This window comes from Corvus brachyrhynchos, unplaced genomic scaffold (assembly GCF_000691975.1).
Source record: "Corvus brachyrhynchos isolate BGI_N302 unplaced genomic scaffold, ASM69197v1 scaffold115, whole genome shotgun sequence".
In the NCBI taxonomy this organism is placed as follows: domain Eukaryota; kingdom Metazoa; phylum Chordata; class Aves; order Passeriformes; family Corvidae; genus Corvus; species Corvus brachyrhynchos.
The window spans coordinates 7,902,868-7,924,672 of NW_008239553.1; the positions used below are offsets into that span (position 1 = coordinate 7,902,868).

Here is a 21,805-nt window from a genome sequence, read left to right on the forward strand (position 1 = left end):
ACAAGGGGACAAAAGAACTAAGTGGCCTGTTTTAATGTCAGGTTTGTTTATACATATACCTTATATTAAATGTCCCTTCAGTAGACTGCAGCAACAGTCAGCAGCTGGGATCTGAATTCAGATACACTCAAACAGGAAATTAGGAGCAAGTCTGCAACAGCGAAAATAATCAGCTAATGGAGTAATTTTCTAAGGGGTTTGGACACTAATCCTCTTCTTCAGTCACAGTTGATATAACAGTGTAATGGCAGAGTGATTTCTATCTAGCTTATAAATGATGGTTGGTGCCTTTACAAAAGACTCAGGTTGAACTGGAACACTGAGTCTTGGACTTGGTACAGGTGCTACCAGGTGGAGTTTTATGGGCTGAGCTATGCACAAAGCCTGCGACCAGAGACATTCAGGCCAAAAGGAGTTATGAGTCAGGCTCAATTGTGTCATTGTATAGGCTGTTCTTGCTGGCAAGGGCAGGGATCAGTTTTCATCTCTTGTACTTACAGTTTGGAAAAACATTTAATAGATTGTGGAAGTTGCTTGTAAGCTAATCCATGGAATGGTACAAAAATAACAATCTCATGAATGGTGTTTTTGTGCTGTTTTAAAGGCATGTATGTCAGAAAGTGGGGTGGAAGATGATCTGGAAGAGAAGTATTTCCCATCCAAGTCCCACAGTGTGTAGCTCTGGCTAAATACATGAACACAGTGCTTAAAGAGAGTGATAGGAATGATGAGAGTCAGGTCCACATTCTTCAACACCCATATTGGGCCATCTCCCTAAGAGAAGGGTGGAGATTGCTCTGTGCTGTTCTGTGAGGATGTGGTCCCACTCTCAGAAGCACAATGGCTGTAGTCACGGGGCCACCCTCTTATGGTGGTTCCTGTGGACAGAAGTGCCCAGGGAGCCAACTGGCTCAAAGGCACTGCCGTAGTGGGTTGTGGACTTAATAAATCAGTGAGGGCAGTAATAACAGTACTGACTGCCTGTTGCTTGCTCAGGCTGCAAGGAGCACAGCTGTATAAAAGTGTTTTCCTTTCAGCAGTTGAAGTCTGGATTGATTTAGCCTGGAATAATTCCCCTTCCTTGTTTTCCTGTAGTGGAGACAAGGACTGGACCCTTTAGCCTCTTACCCAAGCCTTGTTCTACATTTCTTCTGCAGATGACCGTCCTCCAACAGCCCGTGCTGTCAAGGACATGAGGGTACAGCCGGGGGAGCCAGTGATGCTGAGAGGCACAGAGAGCACGGATGACCATGGGATAGTCAGCTATGAATGGAAACAGGTCCTTGGCGACCCCTCTGTGGAGATGAAGGTAGGGAGCTGCAGGAAATAAGCACCTTGCTCAGTGTCACTTGTGGTCTGCACTAGGTTGGTCGGTCAGAGCTCTGACTTAAAGGTCACCTTGTCCTTCCCTCTTCAAGCCAGTCCACCCAGGAGCCTGTTCCCAAAAACTATGGAGCACTCCTTGTGGTTGCCCTCCTCCTCTCGCACACTATTTGGAGGTGGCATTTTTGGCTTCACCAGGTCTCAGGCTCCCTGCATGGGCTGCTGTCTCAAGCCTTCCTGAGCAACACCTGATCTGCCTAGGTGGGAGCAGCTGAGAGGGCAGAGCTTCCGTGCAAGAGCTGCCTCTGGTTCCAAGTTCCTGCAGTTCAGTGAAGGGCCTTCTCTTAGTTCTACTCTGTCCACTTCAGTGCATTTCCTCTTCTGTCTCTGAACAATCCAGTCTCAGGCTCTGCTTTTGTTCTCCTGGGGCTTTTCCTGGACTTTGCCTCTCTTGAAAGTGTAAGTTCTTCTTCCTATTTTATCTGAGCTGGAGCAGAACTCATGTCTCTTGTCTGGATCCAAGATCTCTGGGGTATGAACACTGCCTATTTGATAGAGGCTAAAAGTGAATTGTAGCTTTAGAAGAGCAAATTATTTCTTTTAAACTTCTGCAAAATGCTTTGAAAAGCCATGGGGCTCATATGGAGTTCTTGTGGCACCTTTTGGAAGAATTATGAAGCAAATGAGTACATCAGGCCCACAGCTGATTTTGAACATCAGCAGTGACAAACTCTAGAATGCAAAGGGGTCTGTGTAATTCAGCAAGTGCTCCTTTCTTTTTCCCTTTGCCCTAGCCCGACCAAAGCAACTTTCATGGAGGGAGGGAGGTCCCCTAATATTATGCTGTATTAACAACATTAAAATGATGTATGGCAAAGCTGTGTTCTTTTGAAACCTAATCAAAACCAGGGATAGCATGGAAATGAAAGTCCAATTCTGTTGTAAATATAGAGGAAAAGTTTGTGTCAATAATATTGTAGCTTTCGCTTCTGACAAAACAATTAAATACACCTACCTTATTCCCTATGTGCTAAGTAAATGATTCATAATAGGTTTTAAGTTTTAAAAAGTAAAATAAAAACTACAGGTATTTCTGTCTTCTCCAATGAGTTCTATTTTCCCTTGTGCTTTCACAATGCCCCAAAACATGAAATATCTAATTATGCTTGTGATACTTGTTCCTTCTGCTATTCCAGCTGGGTACCAGTCCATGGGTTTGGGGGGATTGTCTAGCACTGAGACATTTTTCATGCCAGACATCTGCTTGAACATTTCCATCCAACCTCCATTCTCCCTAATGCAGGAACATGGACCTTGCATAGCTTCAGTCACTCCTTCCTTAGAAGTACTTTTCTCCTACATAAGCCTTTCTTTTGCGTTCTCAGAAGCATGAAGAAGATCAGGTAGAAATCTCCAACCTCCAGGTGGGAACTTACGTCTTCCAGCTTACTGTCACGGACACTGCACAACAGCAAGACTTCACCAACATCACCATCATGGTGTTGAGCTCTGAACAGACAGAAGGTGAGCCTGAGCCCACACATATCTACCTGGAGTCCTCGAGCCTGCTCTGGCATTACTGGTGCTCCTCTCAGAGGGGTAGATGGGAGAAGAGCACAGCCAAGACACTGGACTTGTGTGTTGGCTTTTCCCAGTGAGAGTCTGCACTACTGCCTTTCACTGGTGGTGGAAGGTCTCTGAATTCACAGTGATCTATTTTGGGATTTTTGCATACTTGTGCTGGAGATGAGGCCTGCAATAAGCCCATCTGTTCTGCCTGTCCTTGCTCTCTACTGGGTGACACCAGAGTGGATGAAGCTTGGGGTGCAACTGAGGTTGTAAAACAGGAGAACGTGAAAGGTCCTGTTGACTCTGTGGTTTTGCTGTGACGGCCCTTAGGTTTCAGGGTAGGTGGAGTCGTCTGCAAGACATTCAGTGTATCTCCGGGTTTATTTATATTTTTTTTCTTTAATGACTTTGTTTAATCATGAAAATGTTCAGCATTACAAGTGTATCAGAAGTAAGGAGTTCTTGGACAAATGGTTGACTAGTAGCTAAGCAGGGGATGTCTTCTCCTACCTCAGGTACCATAAAAATATAAGAGCAGCCATGTCAAGTGATGCTAATGGTCTGACCAAACTCCAATACACTGCATTCAACAGTGTGCAGAGGTTGGTACTTTGGAAATAGTGTGAGAACATGACATGCTATCAGTGAATCTCTACTATGCTTGACTAATCCCCAAGGATTTTGCAGCTGGGAGATTTTTTTAAGCAGAAGATGGTGTCTTCATGTTTAATAACCATGTATGAATCCCTTTTTGACCTCATGTAATCTTTGAAAAGCAGCAACCTCCTGAGGTAAGGAGCTTCACAGCTTAACTATGTGCTGTGTGGAGATGCAGCTTCTTTTGTTTAATGGATGTGACACCTTCTAATTTGGTTTTGTGACCCTCCCTTTCATAAAAAAAAATTCAATCCATGATTCCCTACTCTTCTTCTCCATGTTGGTCAAGATTTTATAAACCTTTCAGACATGTCCTTTGGAAGATTTTGTTTGCCCTCAGATATACAAAACAGAAAGTCTTCCAAAGGACTGACCTAACCCCAGACCCTTTTCTGTTAACTTTCTTGATAGAGCATTGTTTGACTCCGAAGAAGGTGGGCTGGTGTCGGGGATCTTTTCCACGCTGGTTTTACAACCCAAGCCTTCAGCAGTGTGAAGAGTTCATTTTTGGTGGCTGCAAGCCCAACAAGAATAACTACTTACGGGAAGAGGAGTGTGAACTTGCCTGCAAGAATGTCAGAGGTGAGTCCTTCAAAAATCCAGCCCCCTCTTTCTCATAGGGTCGGGATGACCCTGTGGACAAGTACTGCAGCCTCTTGGCTGAGAGCTAGTTACAGCCCAGTAAGCTGAGGAGACTGGGCTAATTATGGATGGGCAGTCATTGTCTTAAGCTGCCAACCTATCTGACCCAGCTCCTGAAGCACTGGCCAGTGTCCCTGGTATTCCTTTGGCTGCAGAAGCCCTCACCAGATCTTTGTGTCACATCTGAGACCTAAATTCAGACAGCAGCATTGTGCAGTTGGGGGCCAGAAGGGCTTTACTCCCAAAATGAAATTAATCTCCTTCCTTGGCACCCTCAAGCCACTGAGAACAATTTACTGCTGTTCAGATAAATGGGCTGAGCCACTGCCAGGCCCATTGCAGTGCACTGCTTAAAAAGCGATGTTACAGCCTTGGAAAAGAAAAACAATTTGGAAATGGTCTAGCTCGTGGTGGGAAGTTCCCCTGTGCTCCTGCAGGCCTACCTCACGTGGGTACAACTCATCTAGGTCTCTGAGTGGCAGGCATCCATATTTCACCTCCCTAATCAGGGCTTCCTTGCAGAAAACATTAAGACAATATAAAGGTGATCTTAATCTGACAAAACAATGTGGTGGTAAATTTATTTTTATTTTTCCTCTTGTCTCTTCAGGTTCTGTTGGTGGGCGACAACAGCCAGGTGAGTCTCCCATATGACAGTTCAATCCTATGCAAGCTTGGGCTGAGTGTCTCATGTCCATTCCTGTGGCTTTTGATTAGGACTCAGTCTGGAAAGTGAGGCACTGGAGACTAATTTCTTTACTAAGCCTTTCCCTTTCATGTCAGAGGATAATTTAGGTTGGGGGTTACCTCTAGAGGTCATCTGAGCCAACCCACTACTCAAAGCAGGTCCAGCTTTGAGTCACATTCTGTTGCTCAGCACTGTATCCAGTCCAGTTTTCAGTATCTCTGAAAAAGGAGACTTTACACGTCGTATTGTCAAACTGTACCAACGTTTGATGACCCTCATTATAATTTTTTCCCCTTATACTGAATTGCTTTCCCTTGTTGCAACTCCTGTCTGTTGCTGTTCATCCTATTACTGTGCTCCAAAATGAGTCTGTCTCCTCTATAATCTGTCTTCTCCATAACTTCATGCTAGGTCTTGTGCTCCAGCTCTTGCTGAGATTTACTCTTATGCCAATGTCTTTTGTCACTGGGGAGCTCAGAACTGGGCACAGTACTCAGCACTTGGGACCACCTCTGGAGCAGAGAGGTTTGAAGCTCTTGCAGCCCAGTGTGCATGTTTCAGTTTGGCTTTCCTAATTTAATCCGCCATGCTTGGGTAATGTCTCCATATTCTTCCTGAGTAGCTCATTCTTGCTTCCACCTGCTATGTACTTCTTTTTGAGAGGAAACATGGCTGTTTCCAGAACAATGTTTCATTTATAAACAGGAATTTTTTTTTTTTTTTTTTTTAGTCTAGGGTGGCACTGAGGAGAGACCTTTACCAATCTGCCTTGTTTCTTGTTTGCCAGCCCTATCAGCAGCTTTTAAGTCCTTCCTAAAGCATCTGGCAGGGAGAAACAATGAATTTTAATGAGCTATCTGAACTGTTTCTGATGCAGTATGCAATGGGAACTGTCAGCCCCCCTTCTTCAGATGCAAGGATGGTTGCTGCATTGATGCCTATCTGGAGTGTGATGAAACTCCCGACTGTGCTGATGAATCGGATGAGATGTACTGTGAACGATGTAAGTACTTCAAATTCTGGCTCAGACAACTTACTATCCGCTCAGGAATGGGTCCAATGTAAGTTACAGGTGCTGAGTCAATGCCTATTGGTGTCTTCTGTTCTTATCTCCTGACCCTGCATTATCTTTCCACAGTATTACATTTGCAGGTTCTGCCATTTCCTGTATCCTTGCTGACTGCAAGAGATGACCTTCCTTCTGTGATGTTTCCTGCCTCTTAAATACTCTTTGACTCTCTTCTCTGCACCTCTCTGTAAGACTTCAGGCCTGTCTTCCCCCTTTCAATATTTTTCTCACTGAATTACCTTACCTGCTCTCTTGGAGTTGGGAAATGGGAAAGGAAACCATTATTTTTTCAAGTCTGTCTGGTGGCACAGTCCCCTTAACATCCTGTTATGCTAACATAAATGCACAGTGGTGAGATGCCCAAATCCACACTATCTCCTCCCTTCTTCCATCCCTCCTCACCTCTTCTGAATTCCCACAATCTCTTTCCTATGTGTGGGTGTTTTGTTGCCTTTTTGGATTTTCAAGCCTATGATTCATCTCTCTTGCTCTCTCTTATATTCTTATAAAAGAGCACTAATGCTCTTTTATACTTCTTAAAACCTGGAGTGACTTTTCCCATACTTCTTGATGGAAAACAAAAATAAGAAAGCAGCCTTTGTTTTCCTTAGTTTTGTCTCTATATCTGTGGATTGGAAATTGGGAAGAGTTTCTTGTTACTACATTTTATTTTTCCCATGTTCCTCTCATAGCTTTGAGATATTTAAGAACATCAAATGGTATCTCCCTTTCTCTGGCTTGTGATAGCAAAAGAATGTACAGGAAAGCTCTGTCTGCTCATGTCTGCATGGACAGAGGCACTTCTTTTCAACTGGTGAGAGAAGTTTTTAACATGAAATGTTCCCCTTGCAGATGCTCGTGAGTTCAATAGACTGCAGAAAATTAATGTCACACATAAGCAAGGTACGTACCATCCAGAGCACCTAGGCTGACCTCTTCCAGCTTTTGGTTTTTCCTTCAGCCTGTTGTTCCATGGTAAAACTACTTCCCTCTGTAAATCCAAAACCAGGTGTAGCATCTGGGTAGTCCCTGTACTAAAAATGAGCAAGGGCCTCTTCTCTGACCTCGAGGACAGCTGTTGTTAGCAGGCTTTCACTCCTGCCTAAACTTTTTCCATCCAAGTAGGTCTCATGCATGTTGCTTGCTGGCCTGTACAAAATTCTGCAGCATGTTTTTTTGGAAATAGTGCAAGCCAAAGCAGTGGAGGGGACACAGCAAGGTCTGTGCTTGATCCCATGTCTTTTCCTTTTTTAAGTGTAGACAGTGGACCTATCACTGGGCTGAAAGAGTATATTCCAAGTCACTTAAATGCAGCTCGGTTGTAGAGGAGACCTGAGCCAATCTGTGGTTTCTGTGTGTCCAGGCTCTTCATGTTCCCTTCTGCCTCCCAGGGATGACAGGTCATTTCTAGAGGGGAGTGAATCCAGGGTTTACCATGACTGCATGGCCTTATGTTCCTTTTTCTGCTTGCTGGTTGGATTTATGGCAGGTGGCAGCTCACCTTGGCACTGCCAATTTGACCAGCTGGCAACTGAGCAGTGGGGACATGAGAGCCACTGTTGTGGCTATGGATTTCCTCTGCCATGGTGCTTGTGCTCTTTTGTTGTGAGCAGAAAATTTTGCTGCTCTGGGAAGACACTGCTTGGACTAAAGCACCTCTGCCTTGCTTTGCCAGGCCACTGTGTGGACTTGCCTGATACTGGACAGTGCACCGAGAGCATCCCCCGCTGGTACTATAACCCATTCTTGGAGAAATGTGACCCCTTCACCTATGGGGGCTGTGGTGGCAACAGCAACAACTTTGAACAAGAGGAAGAGTGCATGAAATCATGTTCAGGCATCACAAGTAAGCATACATAGTGAGGACTGGAATTTGACTGATCAAACTGGGAAAATCACTTCAGATTAAGTTCTGTGGTCCCAAAGAGGCAGTGCCTTGGGAGCTTTCAGTCAAAGCTGCTCTGCTCTCAAACCCTGGCCATGACCCACAGTGTCCTTCAACACAACCAATGGCTTATGGGGAATGGTGGATCTGCAGCATCTTTCTGCAATGCAGCCTGTCATTTCCCAGAGCTGGAAAGCATTTTGGGTGCTGATGTTGAGAAAGAGACAGAGAATGACAAAACTAACCAGAGATGTGATACATCTGCTCTGAAGAAAATCTAACCTCCTAGCTTGGCTCTAGGTCTCCCCAAGTGAGTGGGGAGAACTTAAGAAAATCCTCAATGACACATACTAGCCTGAAGTTTTAAACAAACAAGAGAGAGGGTTACACTTGGTACATATTGTTTTGGAGGCCAACAGGAAGAATTCTGCCATACTGTATCTGTTAAGAGGCAAACTACCTCCTTGAGCTGCACTGGGCCTCACAGCCTGCCTTGAGAGCTCAGTACCGTGGCTGTTGAGAAGGGGTGCTGTGTGCATTCAGTCACTTCAGAGCACTGGCTATATGCTCCTCAGAAACCTGTCTTATCCCCTGTTCCCAACCTTCTTTGTAAAACTTTTCTCCCCTCTCTGTGTTCCCAATTCAGAAGCAGATGTCATTGGCCGAAGATGGGAATCATTTGAGTCCCAAACTGCTATCTTAAGTGAGTAACAATTTTCCCTCCAGATCTTTCTTGTTGCTTTTCCTTGTTCTGAAAAATACTTTGTCTTTCCTTGCAAATAGTAGTCTTCTCTCCCACACCTCTTTTGAAGCTGGGGGAGCAATGTGGGATTTGTGGGATGCTGGCAGTGGCAAGAGACGCTTCTGTGCACTGTGCAACTGTGGTCCATTTTTTTCCTGTGTCTGTGACTCAGTAGCTCATACAGACACTCCTGTTTTTCTTTCCATCAACTTGCATGAATGTTCCACTGTTCAACATCAAAAAATGGGAAGTAAAACTCTTTCTAGGGGCCAATTTCACATGAGGGCTACTAACTTCTACAAGAAAGAAGACTTAAGCAGATATATGAATAATGTCAGGTGCTAGATTGTGGGGAAATGTGATGACCATATACAACCTCTCTACAACATTAAAAAAGCCCAACGCTATTGAAATACAAGTTCTTTTAAAAATGCCACATTAAGGTTATTGTTCTTAAATCCTAGAGAATGATTTAATCTTTGAATTCACACCATCTTGCAAATGCATTGTCCTTGATTGTCTCCGCTGATGCTGCAGGGGTTTGGTTGGCTGGAGAGCAAATGCTCATGCCACTGCTAAGAGCACTTTCCCACAAACTCAGCCTATCCTCCATAGCTCAATCCCTCAGTGCTGTCCCAGCCTGGAGGTGCCTTCTGTGAACACCCCTTGGCGGCCTTCCTGTTGAGGTATGACACAAGGCTGCCATTGCAAAAGGATTTGATATTCCTAGGGTTGTCAATGGCCAAGCCTGCCAAAGTCACAGAACAGCCTTTAGAGGGCGTGGTGTATCTGGGAAATGATGGGAAATACCTTTTGGGAGAGACAGGCTGGCTGTGCCTTGGCCATACCCTTATGCCAATGCAGCTGTCACCTTTCTTCTTTGCTGGTTGTGCAGTGACCACCCTGTTGTCATGCCTGCTGTTGCTTCTTCCTCGCCACTCCTGCTGCATCAGATCTTGTGTAGCATCCCTTCTAACATGTTCACATATCCCTGCAGGTGCCTTTGAGGTAGTGATTGCTGTGCTCCTCGGGATCTGCATCATGGTGGTCCTGGTGTTCATTGGCTACTTCTTCTTGAAGAAAAGGAAGAAGAATAGCCGCCGCCATCAGCCTACCACTGCTACCAATTCAACCCTCTCCACCACAGAGGACACTGAGCATCTGTTCTACAGCAGTGCCACCAAACCAGTCTGACCTACAGCTCTCTCTCCAGTTCAGCCCTGGGGCACTCCCCAAAAGTTCTGGAGTTCTGTTTTTAGACACAGGTCTGTGCCTGAAGGACTCGTTCTCTGTGAAGACATTTGGAGCATCAGGCCAAGATCTAGCTGTGATTTGGCAGTACTAGTATTTGTGATTGTCTAGGCTAAATGGCTGCTCTAGAAAGCGAGGAACGGGGAGCATTCTGCTGCTCTCTGACATCCATCCCTTCCTAGCCTCAAACAATCCAGTGAAACTCTGAATTACACCTTTCTTCCTGCTCAAACCCAGAGCACAACTTTGCTCAACTTCCTGAAGGAGCCTGGAACTGGATCTGTGTAGCATTCATGTTGGTGAATGGTGCAAGCTCACCAAAGCCAGGAATTTGTTTTCAGTGTCACTTTCTTCCATTCAACCTTGTATTTTCCTCCCCTTCTCCCAGTCCTCTGCAAGGTGCCCTGCCTTGCAGCAGTCTACCTGCTCATGGTGCATCTCTTGAGGTCTGTGGGATTGACATAATCAGCCAGACCTGATCCAAGGGCTCTGTGACACTCTCCAGCAGTTCCTGTTTTCAAGATGGACAGAAACACCTGCTTAAGTCACTAGGCTTTGCTTTTTAACAGAAAAGCACACAGACTTTTTTCTGCCTGGCTGCTGTGTTTCAGTCTCCTGTGTACAGTACATGCTCACCATTTTTCTCTCTGTGAGTTGCCCTGGTTGCTTTTCCAGTGTTCAGTCTGAACCCAAACACATTGAGAAAATATCTATTTATTCTCACATGAAGTAAAGACCCATACTTTTCCTGCTGATTGTGCAGGAAAGGTGCAGTTTTGATTTTACTGCATGCTCCTCTGAGCACACAGCCTGACTTGAGTCCCTGGCATCTCCCAGAGCAGAGGAGTGGGCTGGATATCACCAGTTAATGTCTGCAGGCTTCCTTGCTCCTGCTGGCTCGTCCCTCCTGGTACAAGATGAGCTCAGCCCAGCCCCAAGAGGTCCAAAGCTCATCTCTGGCCCCAAGGCAGCATGTGAAATCCCCGCTTTGGTAATGTCCTGGTCCCAGTCCTGGCCCTATGTGTTCCTCTATAGTCTGTTTGCAGTGAGATGCTTCTGAGCTCTGTCCTGCAGCATCTGCTGGTCCAGGCTTGTACCTCAGTGAGCTGAGGATTTCTGTTGGGGCAGAAGAAGCTATTTGTGAAGTGCCTGATGTACTGCTGGCTGTAGGGCTGGCACCAAGCTCTAAACTTCCAGTGCCTGGTGCTCTTGGAACACTGCTGTGAAGAGAGAGGAAACTCTGTGTGTGTGTTTGTGTGTGTGTGTGTGTGTGTGTAAGAAGCATAAGTCTATGTACAGACTTCAGTTTAAATGTTTGGACTCTTTCAGGGCCAAGGGCAGAGTGGTTCTGAAATGCTCTAGTAAAGCCATGCCCAGCTCAGGACCTCTCAAGTGCAGTGGCAGGAGAGCTGCCTCTTCCCTGGGCTGATGCCTGGGTGGAAAGGAAAGAAACTGCTGCCCAGAGCCTGCTGGCAATCTGGCTGCATGCCTCTCCTCATCACAGGCATCTGCCTCAGCGTTCCTGGGGCTGGTCAGATTCCTCCTTTTCTGTCTCGTATCATTTCTTCCATCTCTTTGTTTTTCCCACAGCCTATCATGGCCTATGCAATAAACCTAATGTCTTGATTTATTTTTTTGCGTGCTCACTCTGATAATAAAAAGGAATTGTTTGTCTTATCTGGCTTGGGAGTGGTGTCTGAGGAGCAATGACCCGCAGAGGGGGCAGGTATCATTCCCATGCCTGCTATCTCGCACCCTTTCATCTGCCCCGACTGTGGTATCTCGGGGGAGAGCTGCTGCAGCAGCAGTCCCATGGCGTGGGGAGGGCTGGAAGCGGGGGATGCAACATATGTGGATACCTGAATAGGAAACTACTGCATGAGGTGTTCTGGGAGCAAGATTATTACCCACTAAGTCACCCAGAGAGCAAGGCAGGGTGTAACCTGAAACTGGGTTCCAGCTGGTCAGACTGGTTTGGGCTTTGGGTCTGAAACCAAAAGCAGACACTATTCTTCAAACAGGAGTTGCTCTAACTGTGTCTTCAGGCTGGTGATCACTCAAGAACTGCGATGTAAAGTCAGCTAAATGTAACTGGCTAATTGGCAGTGGGTTTGTACGGGAACCAGGCGGACCAGCCCTGCGCTGCTGACCCGGCCACCCTGGCTGGGCCTCCGAGTGCTGCTCGAAGCAGGAACGCCTTCTCCCCGCACTCTGCTCTGGGCTGTGGGCTTTGCTCTGCCATGACCACGCACTCTACACCAGCTCTCCCATCCTGCCATCTCCAGCTACTTACGGGCATAAGTGCAGACATTATCTCTCCTGTCCCCTGAAGCGCTGCCCCAGGAGCAGCTCTGCTGAGGCCGGCTCAGCTCGGCCGATGCGGTCAGCGCTCCCCTCCCGACAGTAACCCCTGGCCTGGGATCGCCACCTGAAACCACGGCTGCTTCTCTTCACAGTCTCCAGAGAGAGGCGGGTGCGTGCTTTGCAGCCTCTTTCACTGACACCACACCTTTGTGTCCCCTGGGGTTGGACACAGCCCTGCTGGAGGCTGCAGGTCCGACCTGAGCCCTCCCCTGCATGGCTTCTGGGCCCGCACCCCCCGAGTCCCACCTGCCTTCAGCCCCTGCACGCCCACCTGACACAAGGGCTCCTGCTTCCCAGGAAATCTCAGCTCTTGGAAATTTTCAGATGGAAACAGGAGCCCAGAGTTTGAAACTTCGCAAAATGAGAATCCCACTCCTCAGGCGCCAGCGGCGAGGAGAGGCTGCCTCGCTGCCTTACTGCCCAAGCAAGAACAGCGTTCGGTGACAGCTGAGCCGCCCCACTGCACTGGCTGTGCCGATCAGGGAGCACGTCCTCCATGTTTCCCAGCTACCAGGAACACGCAGCTGTGTGAAGCTGCTGGCTGTGTTAGGGCAGAGCTGCTCCTCCTGGTGTGGAGCTCCTGGCGTGCTCCCCACTGCTGCTCTGCGGTGCAGGAGGCTCCGAGGTCTGGACCCGCTCCTTGTCCTTGCAATGTGTGCAGACAATGCCTTCCCCACCGAGGTCAGTGTTTTCCAGGGGGTTGTTCGCATGCCTTGAGGAGCCAGGCTCCTGCCAGGCCCCAGGAGCTGCTGCCCACCGTGCTGCCTCACTGAAGAGAAACTACTCTCCCTTCACATTGTTCAGTCTGCCTGTTGGTGGCTTCCACCTCTGCAGAAGGATGACCATGGAGCCTCTCTCCCCTTCCTGACCAGCAAAGCTGTTTAGTCACCTTGCTCCGACTGTCAGGAAGGAGGATTTGCCTGAACTTTTGGCTGAGATTATCCCAGCAGGCTGGAGGGGACCTCGCAGGGTTTATGTGGCTACTGGCCTGGATGCAGGAAGCATTAGCTCACAGCTAAGTATCATTTCTCTCCGGCTTCCCTGGGGCACAATGGCTCTGCAAACAAACGCAGCAGCTGCCCTGATATGACAAGGGCATATGGCTCCACAGTGGCAGGCCAGAATACTGTTCCACACACAAAAGCCACAGTGGGTGAAACCTTCTGATAAGTTACTTTAACCCTCAGGCCTCATTTATTGCCTAAGGAAGAAATTATTATGGTTTTGAGACTGAACTGTTCATTCTGGTTAAAAAGAGGAGCTCTAAAGTCAGGGGAAAGAAGGAACAGTGTTGTGTGCAAGCTCTGCATAATGTAAAGACAGATCTTGAATGTTATTTCTCCCCGCCTTACTTCAAGCATTAGGAATGACTAGACTTGCTCCTACTGCAGGGTGCTTTGAGCTCCTAAATGGATCACATGCAGATTTGAAGTACCATGTCTAGTCCAGCATGTGGTAAGCAAACCTTGCTCACTAAAATAATGCCTGTGTGAGAAATAGCTTGTGAAAACTTTCCAGACAGTCTTTTTTTTTTTTTTTTTTTTCTCCTCAGATAAATGGAGAGAGAAATTGGAAATGCTCTCCCTTGGTTATTGTAATAGCTGATAGTCACAGAGAAATACAGTCACTTCTAGAAAGTCTAGCAGCTGCGATCTCTTCTGCAGCTCCTTAAAGGGCATGAAGGAACCTTTCTTCCAGGAAACCTGGCTGACCAGTAAGTGTTTCCTGGGCAAGGTGCCACCTGAGGCAAGGTGCCACCAGAGTTTCTGTGGCCCTTATTCAATAGTTGCCTCTCCAAGATGTCCTCATCTCCAGCTGTGTCAGGAGTTTTGAAACTAACTGTCAGTTCCTGTAACAGCTTTAGAAGATTTTGCAGAGGCCACCCACCGTTTAATTACCATCTTCTCCAAGTTGCCCAGAGCCAGCCTAGACGAGAGGATATACAAAATGACAGTGAGCAGCTGATGGGAGATGCAGAGGAATAGGAGCCCTGCTGAAGCCAGCCAGGCGCTCCAGTAAGAAGGGAATTTTTCCACCAGTCTCAGTGCATACAAAGAGCCTGTGTCTTTGTTCTCTGCCCTGACACACCTGACCCATATGATGGCTGCTTCAGGATTGCTAAAAAATATTTGTGAGCAGTTGAAGTAAAACCCTGGTCCAGAAATTTGAGCTGCTGGGACTCCCCCAGCCAGAAAGTCTTCTCTGAATGAAACTATAGTGCCCTTCTCATGTAGGCATTGTGGGAGCCATTCCCTCCCTCAGGGAGGCTGCAGGGGCCCCAAGACTTCTGCCTCCAGCACGGGCTCCGGGGCTGCACTGCTGCATTTTTTTCAGTACGGGGTATTGGTCACTCAGAGCAGCTGCCTAGGGTGGTTTGCTAGCTCCTTTTGAAATGTCCACAAGAGGGGGCAGCAATATCTTAATATCCCTCTTGGTGTTGCCTTGGACACCGTACTGTCAAAGCAGCAGGGACAGTGTGGACTGCTGGAGTTAGTGCTGAGGTGTGAGATGTGAGACTATGAGCTCCATAATGTGCAAGGTCCTGTTCCCTGCCTCCCCATCTATATTATGCTCTAAAATTATGGTCCATATTACCATACTCCCTTAGGTCTCAAAGCATCATATCCACCTGCAAGACAGGGGAGAGCTGGTACAACATTCAGAAGAACAGAGAATTGACTTAGGGTCTCCCAAGCCTCTTGTGGGTGCTCTCTGCCCTGGGTCTCCTTCTCTTTGGTTGTGTATGGGTTACACAGAGCTAGGCCCAGCTACTGAGGTCACCAGTTCAGCCCCAAAAATTTGTCAGAGGGACTTTGAAAAAGAAAAAACACTTGGGTGCTTCTCTCTCTTTATCTATTTGGATCAGCTTCCCAGATTTTTTTTTTTGCTGACTTCTACTGCTCTCCCCAACATACACACTCGTTTTGAAAGAAGTAAGAGATTTTTTTTTCCAGTAATCAGAGGAGTTCAGGCAGTAGAACCTTCATTTAAACCAAAGCAAGCCAAAACAGTTCTTTAATAGACTGTCATCAAATTTGGAAGCTGGCAGCTTTCTCTTCCAGGCTTTGCTACACAACCCTTCCCTGCAAACCTATATTAGAGGATGAAGGGGCATTTGTCACACACTTGAGGAGGCTCAACAGCTCTGGGGAGCTGTGGGGTCATTCCATGGACCGTGGAGCTCTGCAGGCGAGCAGACAGGAGCTGCCAGCAAGGATGCAACGCTCTTATTCTAATGTCCTCGCTAGAGGTTTTTGGTGCATGGAGTTTCTGTTAAACCAGTTTGAACTGGTTCTCTCTCATATTTAGAAACTATCCCTGCTTATGCTGTAGAATTATACCCTGTCAACAAATCTTCCTTTCCCTCTCCTCTTAGTATTTTGGGATGGGGGAGCTCTTCTCCCCTTTGCCTCAAAGCCTGGGCTAATCTGTCTTAAATGGAAAACAGATTTCCTCAGGAATCACCTCTTGCCTGCCATGTCTTCTGCTAGCTGATCCATCCACTACTCCTCTGCTGCTCAGCCATGCAATTTCCATCCTACTTCCATTTATCTCCCCATTCAGAAACTAAGGGACTGACCAGAGACAGAACCTGTGCGGAGCCTTAGGTAAAGGGAAGAGCTGGCACAGTGTGTGTGCCCAACACCATTCTTCCTATCACCTTGTATATGTGCATTCTCAGCCAGGGAGGCTTTATCTTCTCTCTTTTCCCTTGCATTCCCATCACATTACCCTCTTAAATATGCAAGGCTGTAAAACCCATGCAAATAAGTGGCCATCACGAAAATGAGTAAGCATCTGGAGGGCTCTGCTTGGAAATAGTCAATGTACCAGACACTGCCATTTGAATACTAAAGCGTTTTGTACTGGGGGAAGTTCCAGTGTTGGCAAACCCTGGGGCAAGTGGGTGAGGTCCAGAAGGAAGTCCAAGAACCAAGAAAATAGCTATTTGTTTTCATCAGTATTTTTTCACCACTAGGCTCCTCTTTCTCCACAAGGCCCTGGATTCAAAGAACTGATCTAAGAGCTCTCAAGCTGTACCTCACAGCTGATGTTTCACAATCCACTGCAGCTTCTTCCAGAACATGTTTGTCTCTGCACTGGAGGTGACCTGTGCCCCATCAGGTGGGCAATGGTCTTCATATTGCCAGGTACCAGGCAGGTCCATTTGGTGGGACAGGCTGGAAGGGACATTCTGTTTCTCTGCTAGGTGAGCTTTCTGCTGGGCTGTCCTGGCCCTCTGTGTGGTGGGAGCCTCCAGCCAAAGGTGCAAGACAGGGTAGGACCCCTGGGTGAGCAGCAGCCTGCAGAGCAGATGATGAAAATTGAGCCCAAAGGAGCAGCTCAGCATTACAACTCAGTCTGTCCTACAGCTAGCCCCTGCTGAAGGAGTATGCTGATGTAGCTTTCCTCACATTAGCACTGCTCCCCCCCTGAAACATCCTGGAAAAAAGCAATTCACTTTTCAGGGATCTATTTTCTGCTAGTATGGCTCCTTGAGCCTACCCCCCAGGGCACCGGCTGAAGCACCAGCGCTGGCAGAAGAGAACCTACGGGAGCGTGGCTTGGAGAGCATCTCTGAGGGAAGCTACCCAGAAACCTCAAACCGTACCCATCAGTCCTGACGTTTCCCCTAGCCCCGTATGCTCTGGCTCTACCGTGCTGGACTGAGGCTGTAGGAAACTGCATCCAGGTTCTGTCTGTTGTCCTGCAAGTCATGCTGCTCTCGGCCCTCCCCATGGTTCAGAGAGCTTTCCCCTGCACTGTTTGCAGCAAAGCTGGTGTTTGGGCAGGCAGTTTCCCTGCTGTCCTGCTTTGGCCCGCAGTGCTGAAGCTGAGGGAGCCCAAGTGCTGCCCTAAACTGCCCTCATCTGCCCTTTCACATGGACCCACAACCTCATGAAAGGCTCCTGCTTCCCCCACGCCTCCAGGCTTTCTGCAAATTGCCTCATCCAGCTGCTGAGAAAAGGGGGGTTTCCCAGCTTTCTTTTCTTCCCCACTATGTTCAGGTTTATGTTAACTGTGTGTGATTAGCCAGCTGTGGGCTGGAAACTCTTCTAAGAGTCTGTTCCAAGGAAGCCATGAAAGAGCCAGGAAACAGTGGTGGTGAAGCCCGCACATAAAACTGCAAAAGCTTCTCCCTTGAGCCTGGATTTCTGCAGCAGGAGGAGCAGGCTACAAATGCCCAGGAGTGCAGTATCAAGTAGAACCTGTCTTTGGGGGAAAAGTGACCACGTATTTTGCATAAGTCACCTGAGACAGCAGGCCAAATATTTCCTGGCAGGGTTGTGTGTGTGACCATGAGTAGGTCAGGAGAAAAGCCTTTTTTTTTCTTCAGTAGTTCTGAAGAGCTTGGCAGGTTTCTAGGCTGGAGGGAACCAAGCCCTGTGTCCCTGCTCCCTTTCCTGCACTCAGGAAAGTTTCTCCAGAAGTTTTTTGTGGCTGAGGTGCTCTCAAGTCTCAGAAAACCTGTAGATTGGGTACCTGAGCCTCCCTTTGCTTGCTGTCTTTATCAGGAGCAAAGCAGAAATGCATAGTGGTTGTCCCCAAACCTTGAGAAGAAACTGAGGAAATGAGGATGGCAGAGAGCACAGGATGCTTGTCCTTCCCTGGGACATAACTGTCTTTCCTGTCTACCTAATGCCCTTTCTACTTCATAGCTCTTAATGGGTTTTCCTTCTGAGGTGGCTTAATTGATATGTAATTAATGAAATCCAGAACAGTTAATCCCAGTTTGTAATTGGCTTTGGAGTATGCTGTTTCTGCTTCAAAATGGAGAAGGGTTTGTGTGCCCATCTGTTTGCTGTTTTATTTGAGTGCTGCCTCTTCTTACCAAGCTCACAGTTTGGTCAGATCGTACAAAGATCCTACTTTGTAGGGTAGGAGAAAGGCAAATGTTCTGGATAGGGAGGGTCATTTCTCTTCTGCAAAGAGGGGATCACATTAAACTGCAATGACTTGTGGATATACCTAGTCCTGTAGCCAGGGCCTCCTCTGCCATCCCTTTCAGCAAGTAGATGTACCTTGAGGTGTGCTGCAGAGATTATTGAATCCTCCTCTGTCACTATCCACTTGCGTCCCCAAGTCCTGCAATGGAGATGTCACACGTGGATCAGCATTTCCTCTCCAGAGCCACTTCTGGTTCCTGCACATGAACCTGTGGCAAGGGCAGTCAGCTGACTGGCACGCTCACTGCAATGTGTCTCAGCCACCTCTCCTCCACAGGAACATGACCAGCAAACAAACCCCATGCTCAGTGCTGCTCAGCACCCCAGTTCCCACTGCAGTCACTGGGCAGACTGGGCTGTGGTCAGGCAGCAGACAGGTAGAACCAGTACCTGAGGCATGACTGGGCTTGTTCAAAGTCTTAACTTCCTATTGCTCCTTTGCCCCTCTCCCGTTCACTTTCCCATAAACTCTACCTTTGTTTGACTCTCAGCACACCCTCCTTTCCTGCCCTTTTTTTTTTCCCAGAGACTTCTGATACGCTTTGCAAGATGTCTGGAACTGCCAGACCATGCGGCACAATCCAAATATCACAGCATCAGGCAGGAGATAGCATCTTTCTCCAGTTGCGGAAGCATCATGTCTCTCTGTATGTTCCCGGACACTGTAAACTTTATGCACCAGATGCAAGGGTGTCAGGAAAGGAAGTGGTAATAATTTTTCCCAGTTTGAACCACTAAGGAAATTTTTGGCACTGTGCAAAACACTCCAATAGCACTCCGGGTGGGACAACTGCAAACTTTGCAGAAAGCTCCATGGGAACCCTAATGATTGAGAATATACCTGTCTGTAAAAAAAAGCATGTCTCTGATTCCAAGAAAGCCAGCTTCAGCTGAGTAACAGTGAAATTCAAGATAAGGCAATGTTCATCACAGTACATCCACACTGGGCCCACACTCCAGCTCCTATCTGTGGGCGATGTCCAGCAATTGTGTGAAGGTAAAAACAACCTGGCTGTTTTCTCGCCCAGCCTAATGGTGCTTTTTAGCAAATATGAACCAAACTGTCCTCTCCAGAGTGCCTTTCATCTTCTTGGAGCAGACGACAAAACAACTCCTTGAAATGTTCAGAGCTTGACTAGCCACCTCCTTGTGACCAGACTGCTGCTTATGTGACATGGGTTTGGGGCTGTCTGCTGAGACGTTCTGCTCCTGGTATCTTGGGTAGATTTTTGTGAGTCCAGACCTGTGGGGGGGCAGAGTCCTTTTCCCAGCTGAAGCAGTAAGGAAATCAGCTCTCTGCCCAGTTGTCCCTGGAAAAAAGTGACGATCAAGATCCCAGGCTCCCTAATAAGGACACTGTTACAAGGGAAAAGATGATGCATGGTGCATCTTAGAAGTGGCCCCTGAAAGCAATGAGACAAACCATGCTTGGTTCCGTACCAAGTCTATGCTTGTTTGTGCTGCAATTAGAGTGGAGTAATACATGTTGCACATAGCACAGTCCAAATTTCTCATAGAGATGAGTGTTGTGGAGCTGGGCAAAGCTCAGGAGCCATCCCCAGAGTGATTGTAATTGTGAGGCACAGCAGTCCTTTGAAACTGCTTTTGAATGCAGGGCTGGAAAGGGCCTCCTGACTCATATCCACTTACCTTCTATTTTTTAGACAACTTTGTCATCTAGTTGTTTTCACAAACAAGACATGCTCAGTCTCCAAGGGAAGGGGTTGCCCTTACGGTGTTCCATCTGCAAACTTCTCCAGAACCTCCAGGTCCTGTGATGAAAAGAAATCTGTTTTCTAACCTGTCTTGAATTTTGTCCAGCTCACACCCATTTAATTTGTGTCCAAATTTGTTCTTTTGTTTAAAAAGCTTCTTTTCTACCCTTACCATAAGGAAGCTGCAAATCTCATGAAGAGGCTAGCCAGTGTCTATGTCTCAACTTCTCCTTGCAGTTCATCCCAAAGTGCAATATGTGATGGTTAGAGCATTGGATTTCCTAGCTCCATAGGAATAGCGGTGAATCTCACAAAAAAAGAGAGATTTCAGAAATCCTTGGGGTGTCTAAAGAAGCTAAGACTGCTGATCCACCCTAGGACAAATTAGAGGGACTAGCCTGCTGTCCAAGCATCCCTGTTCCTCCCAGGCAAGGGTAAATATCAAAGAGGATTCTGCCATGGCCACTGACTCTTTCTAAGTCCCTTGTTTGCCAGCCATACTTGGCCAAAGTTTAGACAGGGTGAGAGGAAAGCAAACCTCTTTGTTTTCGTGACAAAATATATTTTAACATAGCAAGATCTGTTTGCTCATTTAGTTTAAAAGCCTGTCTGTTTTCAACCTCCCAAAACTCTCAGGAAGCACCCCTGCCCCTTTGCAATGCCTCTCCAGTCCCCAAGACTTAAAGCCTTGCAGGTTGTCGTTGCTGAATTGACACAGCTATTTAAATCAGGGATGGGGACTCCACTGATGCTGTCTGCTTCACAGATACAAAAGAACCCAGCTCTGAGGAGTTTAATAGCTGATGCAAGCATAACCCCATGCCATCTAAACCTCCTGGAAGCAAGTCAGATTGATGCTGTGCGGATAAACATATCAGCAGCTGAGGAGCTGTGCACAGTGCGGCTCCCATAATTACTAACTCCGGTTCAAAGGCTTTTATGCAAAGGAACAATGGGCACCAAAACAGTTTTGTAGCCTGTTATGCACCGCAGTGTTTTGCTGTGATGGAAAGGCTTGCCCTGTCAGAGAAGCCTGCTTTTCATGTCCCTGTCCTCTTCACAGCACAGAGGTAATTCCTATTGGTAAGGAGGCTATTGTCCACCTTTTAAGAACAGAAGCCAGGGATGTACATGCTGGCTAAGAAGATGAAAAGAAAAGGTTTTAGTAAAAAGGGAAGTGCCAATCAAAAAAATGTTCTTCTCACTGTGAATCTGTCCCTGTTATGAAAGGATTTCCCTGTCACCAGCAGTGCCTGAGATGGAAGTGACAGCTCATTTGTTTTGCCTTCACTGCCAGCAGTGGAGCACATCTGTGCATGTCATTAAGTAGCATGCAGAAGACATTTACATTTTTTCCTCATGTACATTTTTCCTCATGTCCATTTTTCCTCTTTGCTCACTGAGTTGAGGTTCTACCTTTGAAAATGAGTCTGTGTTCAGCATCAGCTGGAAAACTGTCGGATGTGAGCTGCTGCCCAGCCAAACCCTGCCATCTCAGGGTGCTCACAGGGCCGCTCTCACCTACGTCAGAACTGGCTTCTTCTTGTGCAACTCTGCAACCAGCCATGTATATTATGACTGGGCAGCTTCCTTCCATCCAGAGCAGTATTTACTTTGCAGTAGAATGCTTTGTGTAAAACATTCATGCCCTGCGCACTCAGCAGTTCTGAGGCAGGACTCTCTGAGGCAGCACCCCACACATGGAGTGAGTCCCTCCAAGGTGCTTTCCAGCCTTTGTGAAAGGCAGGCCTTTTTCCAGTTCCCTGAGTTTCTGAAAACTCTGACCCTTCTACACAAAACTAGATCATCCCTTAGAGTCTTTCATCTCTTTACTGGGATGTGGTTTATTTTCAGTCAGTTGCTTTCCTTCCTCCTCCTTTCTCCTTTTTGACCCCAGAACACCAAAGCAGCATATTTGCACAGCAGCCAGAGGTACAGACAGTGCATTCATG

General features: G+C 47.2%; 1 protein-coding gene across 3 annotated transcripts in view; it reads left to right on the forward strand.

The window, feature by feature from the left end:
• SPINT1 (serine peptidase inhibitor, Kunitz type 1) overlaps positions 1–11,503 on the forward strand; it is a 19,093-nt gene extending 7,590 nt beyond the window's left edge. For 2 of the 3 annotated variants that reach the window (XM_017742219.1, XM_008639456.2), the window contains 9 exons: positions 1,158–1,309; positions 2,709–2,847; positions 3,961–4,131; positions 4,802–4,828; positions 5,757–5,882; positions 6,801–6,851; positions 7,624–7,794; positions 8,480–8,536; positions 9,573–11,503. In XM_017742219.1, coding sequence (XP_017597708.1) covers positions 1,158–1,309; positions 2,709–2,847; positions 3,961–4,131; positions 4,802–4,828; positions 5,757–5,882; positions 6,801–6,851; positions 7,624–7,794; positions 8,480–8,536; positions 9,573–9,769 — 1,091 coding nt within the window. In that variant the 3' untranslated portion in view covers positions 9,770–11,503. The remainder of the gene's footprint in view (positions 1–1,157; positions 1,310–2,708; positions 2,848–3,960; positions 4,132–4,801; positions 4,829–5,756; positions 5,883–6,800; positions 6,852–7,623; positions 7,795–8,479; positions 8,537–9,572) is intronic. The other variant, XM_017742218.1, reaches the window with a different exon arrangement.
• Positions 11,504–21,805: the final 10,302 nt, after the last annotated feature.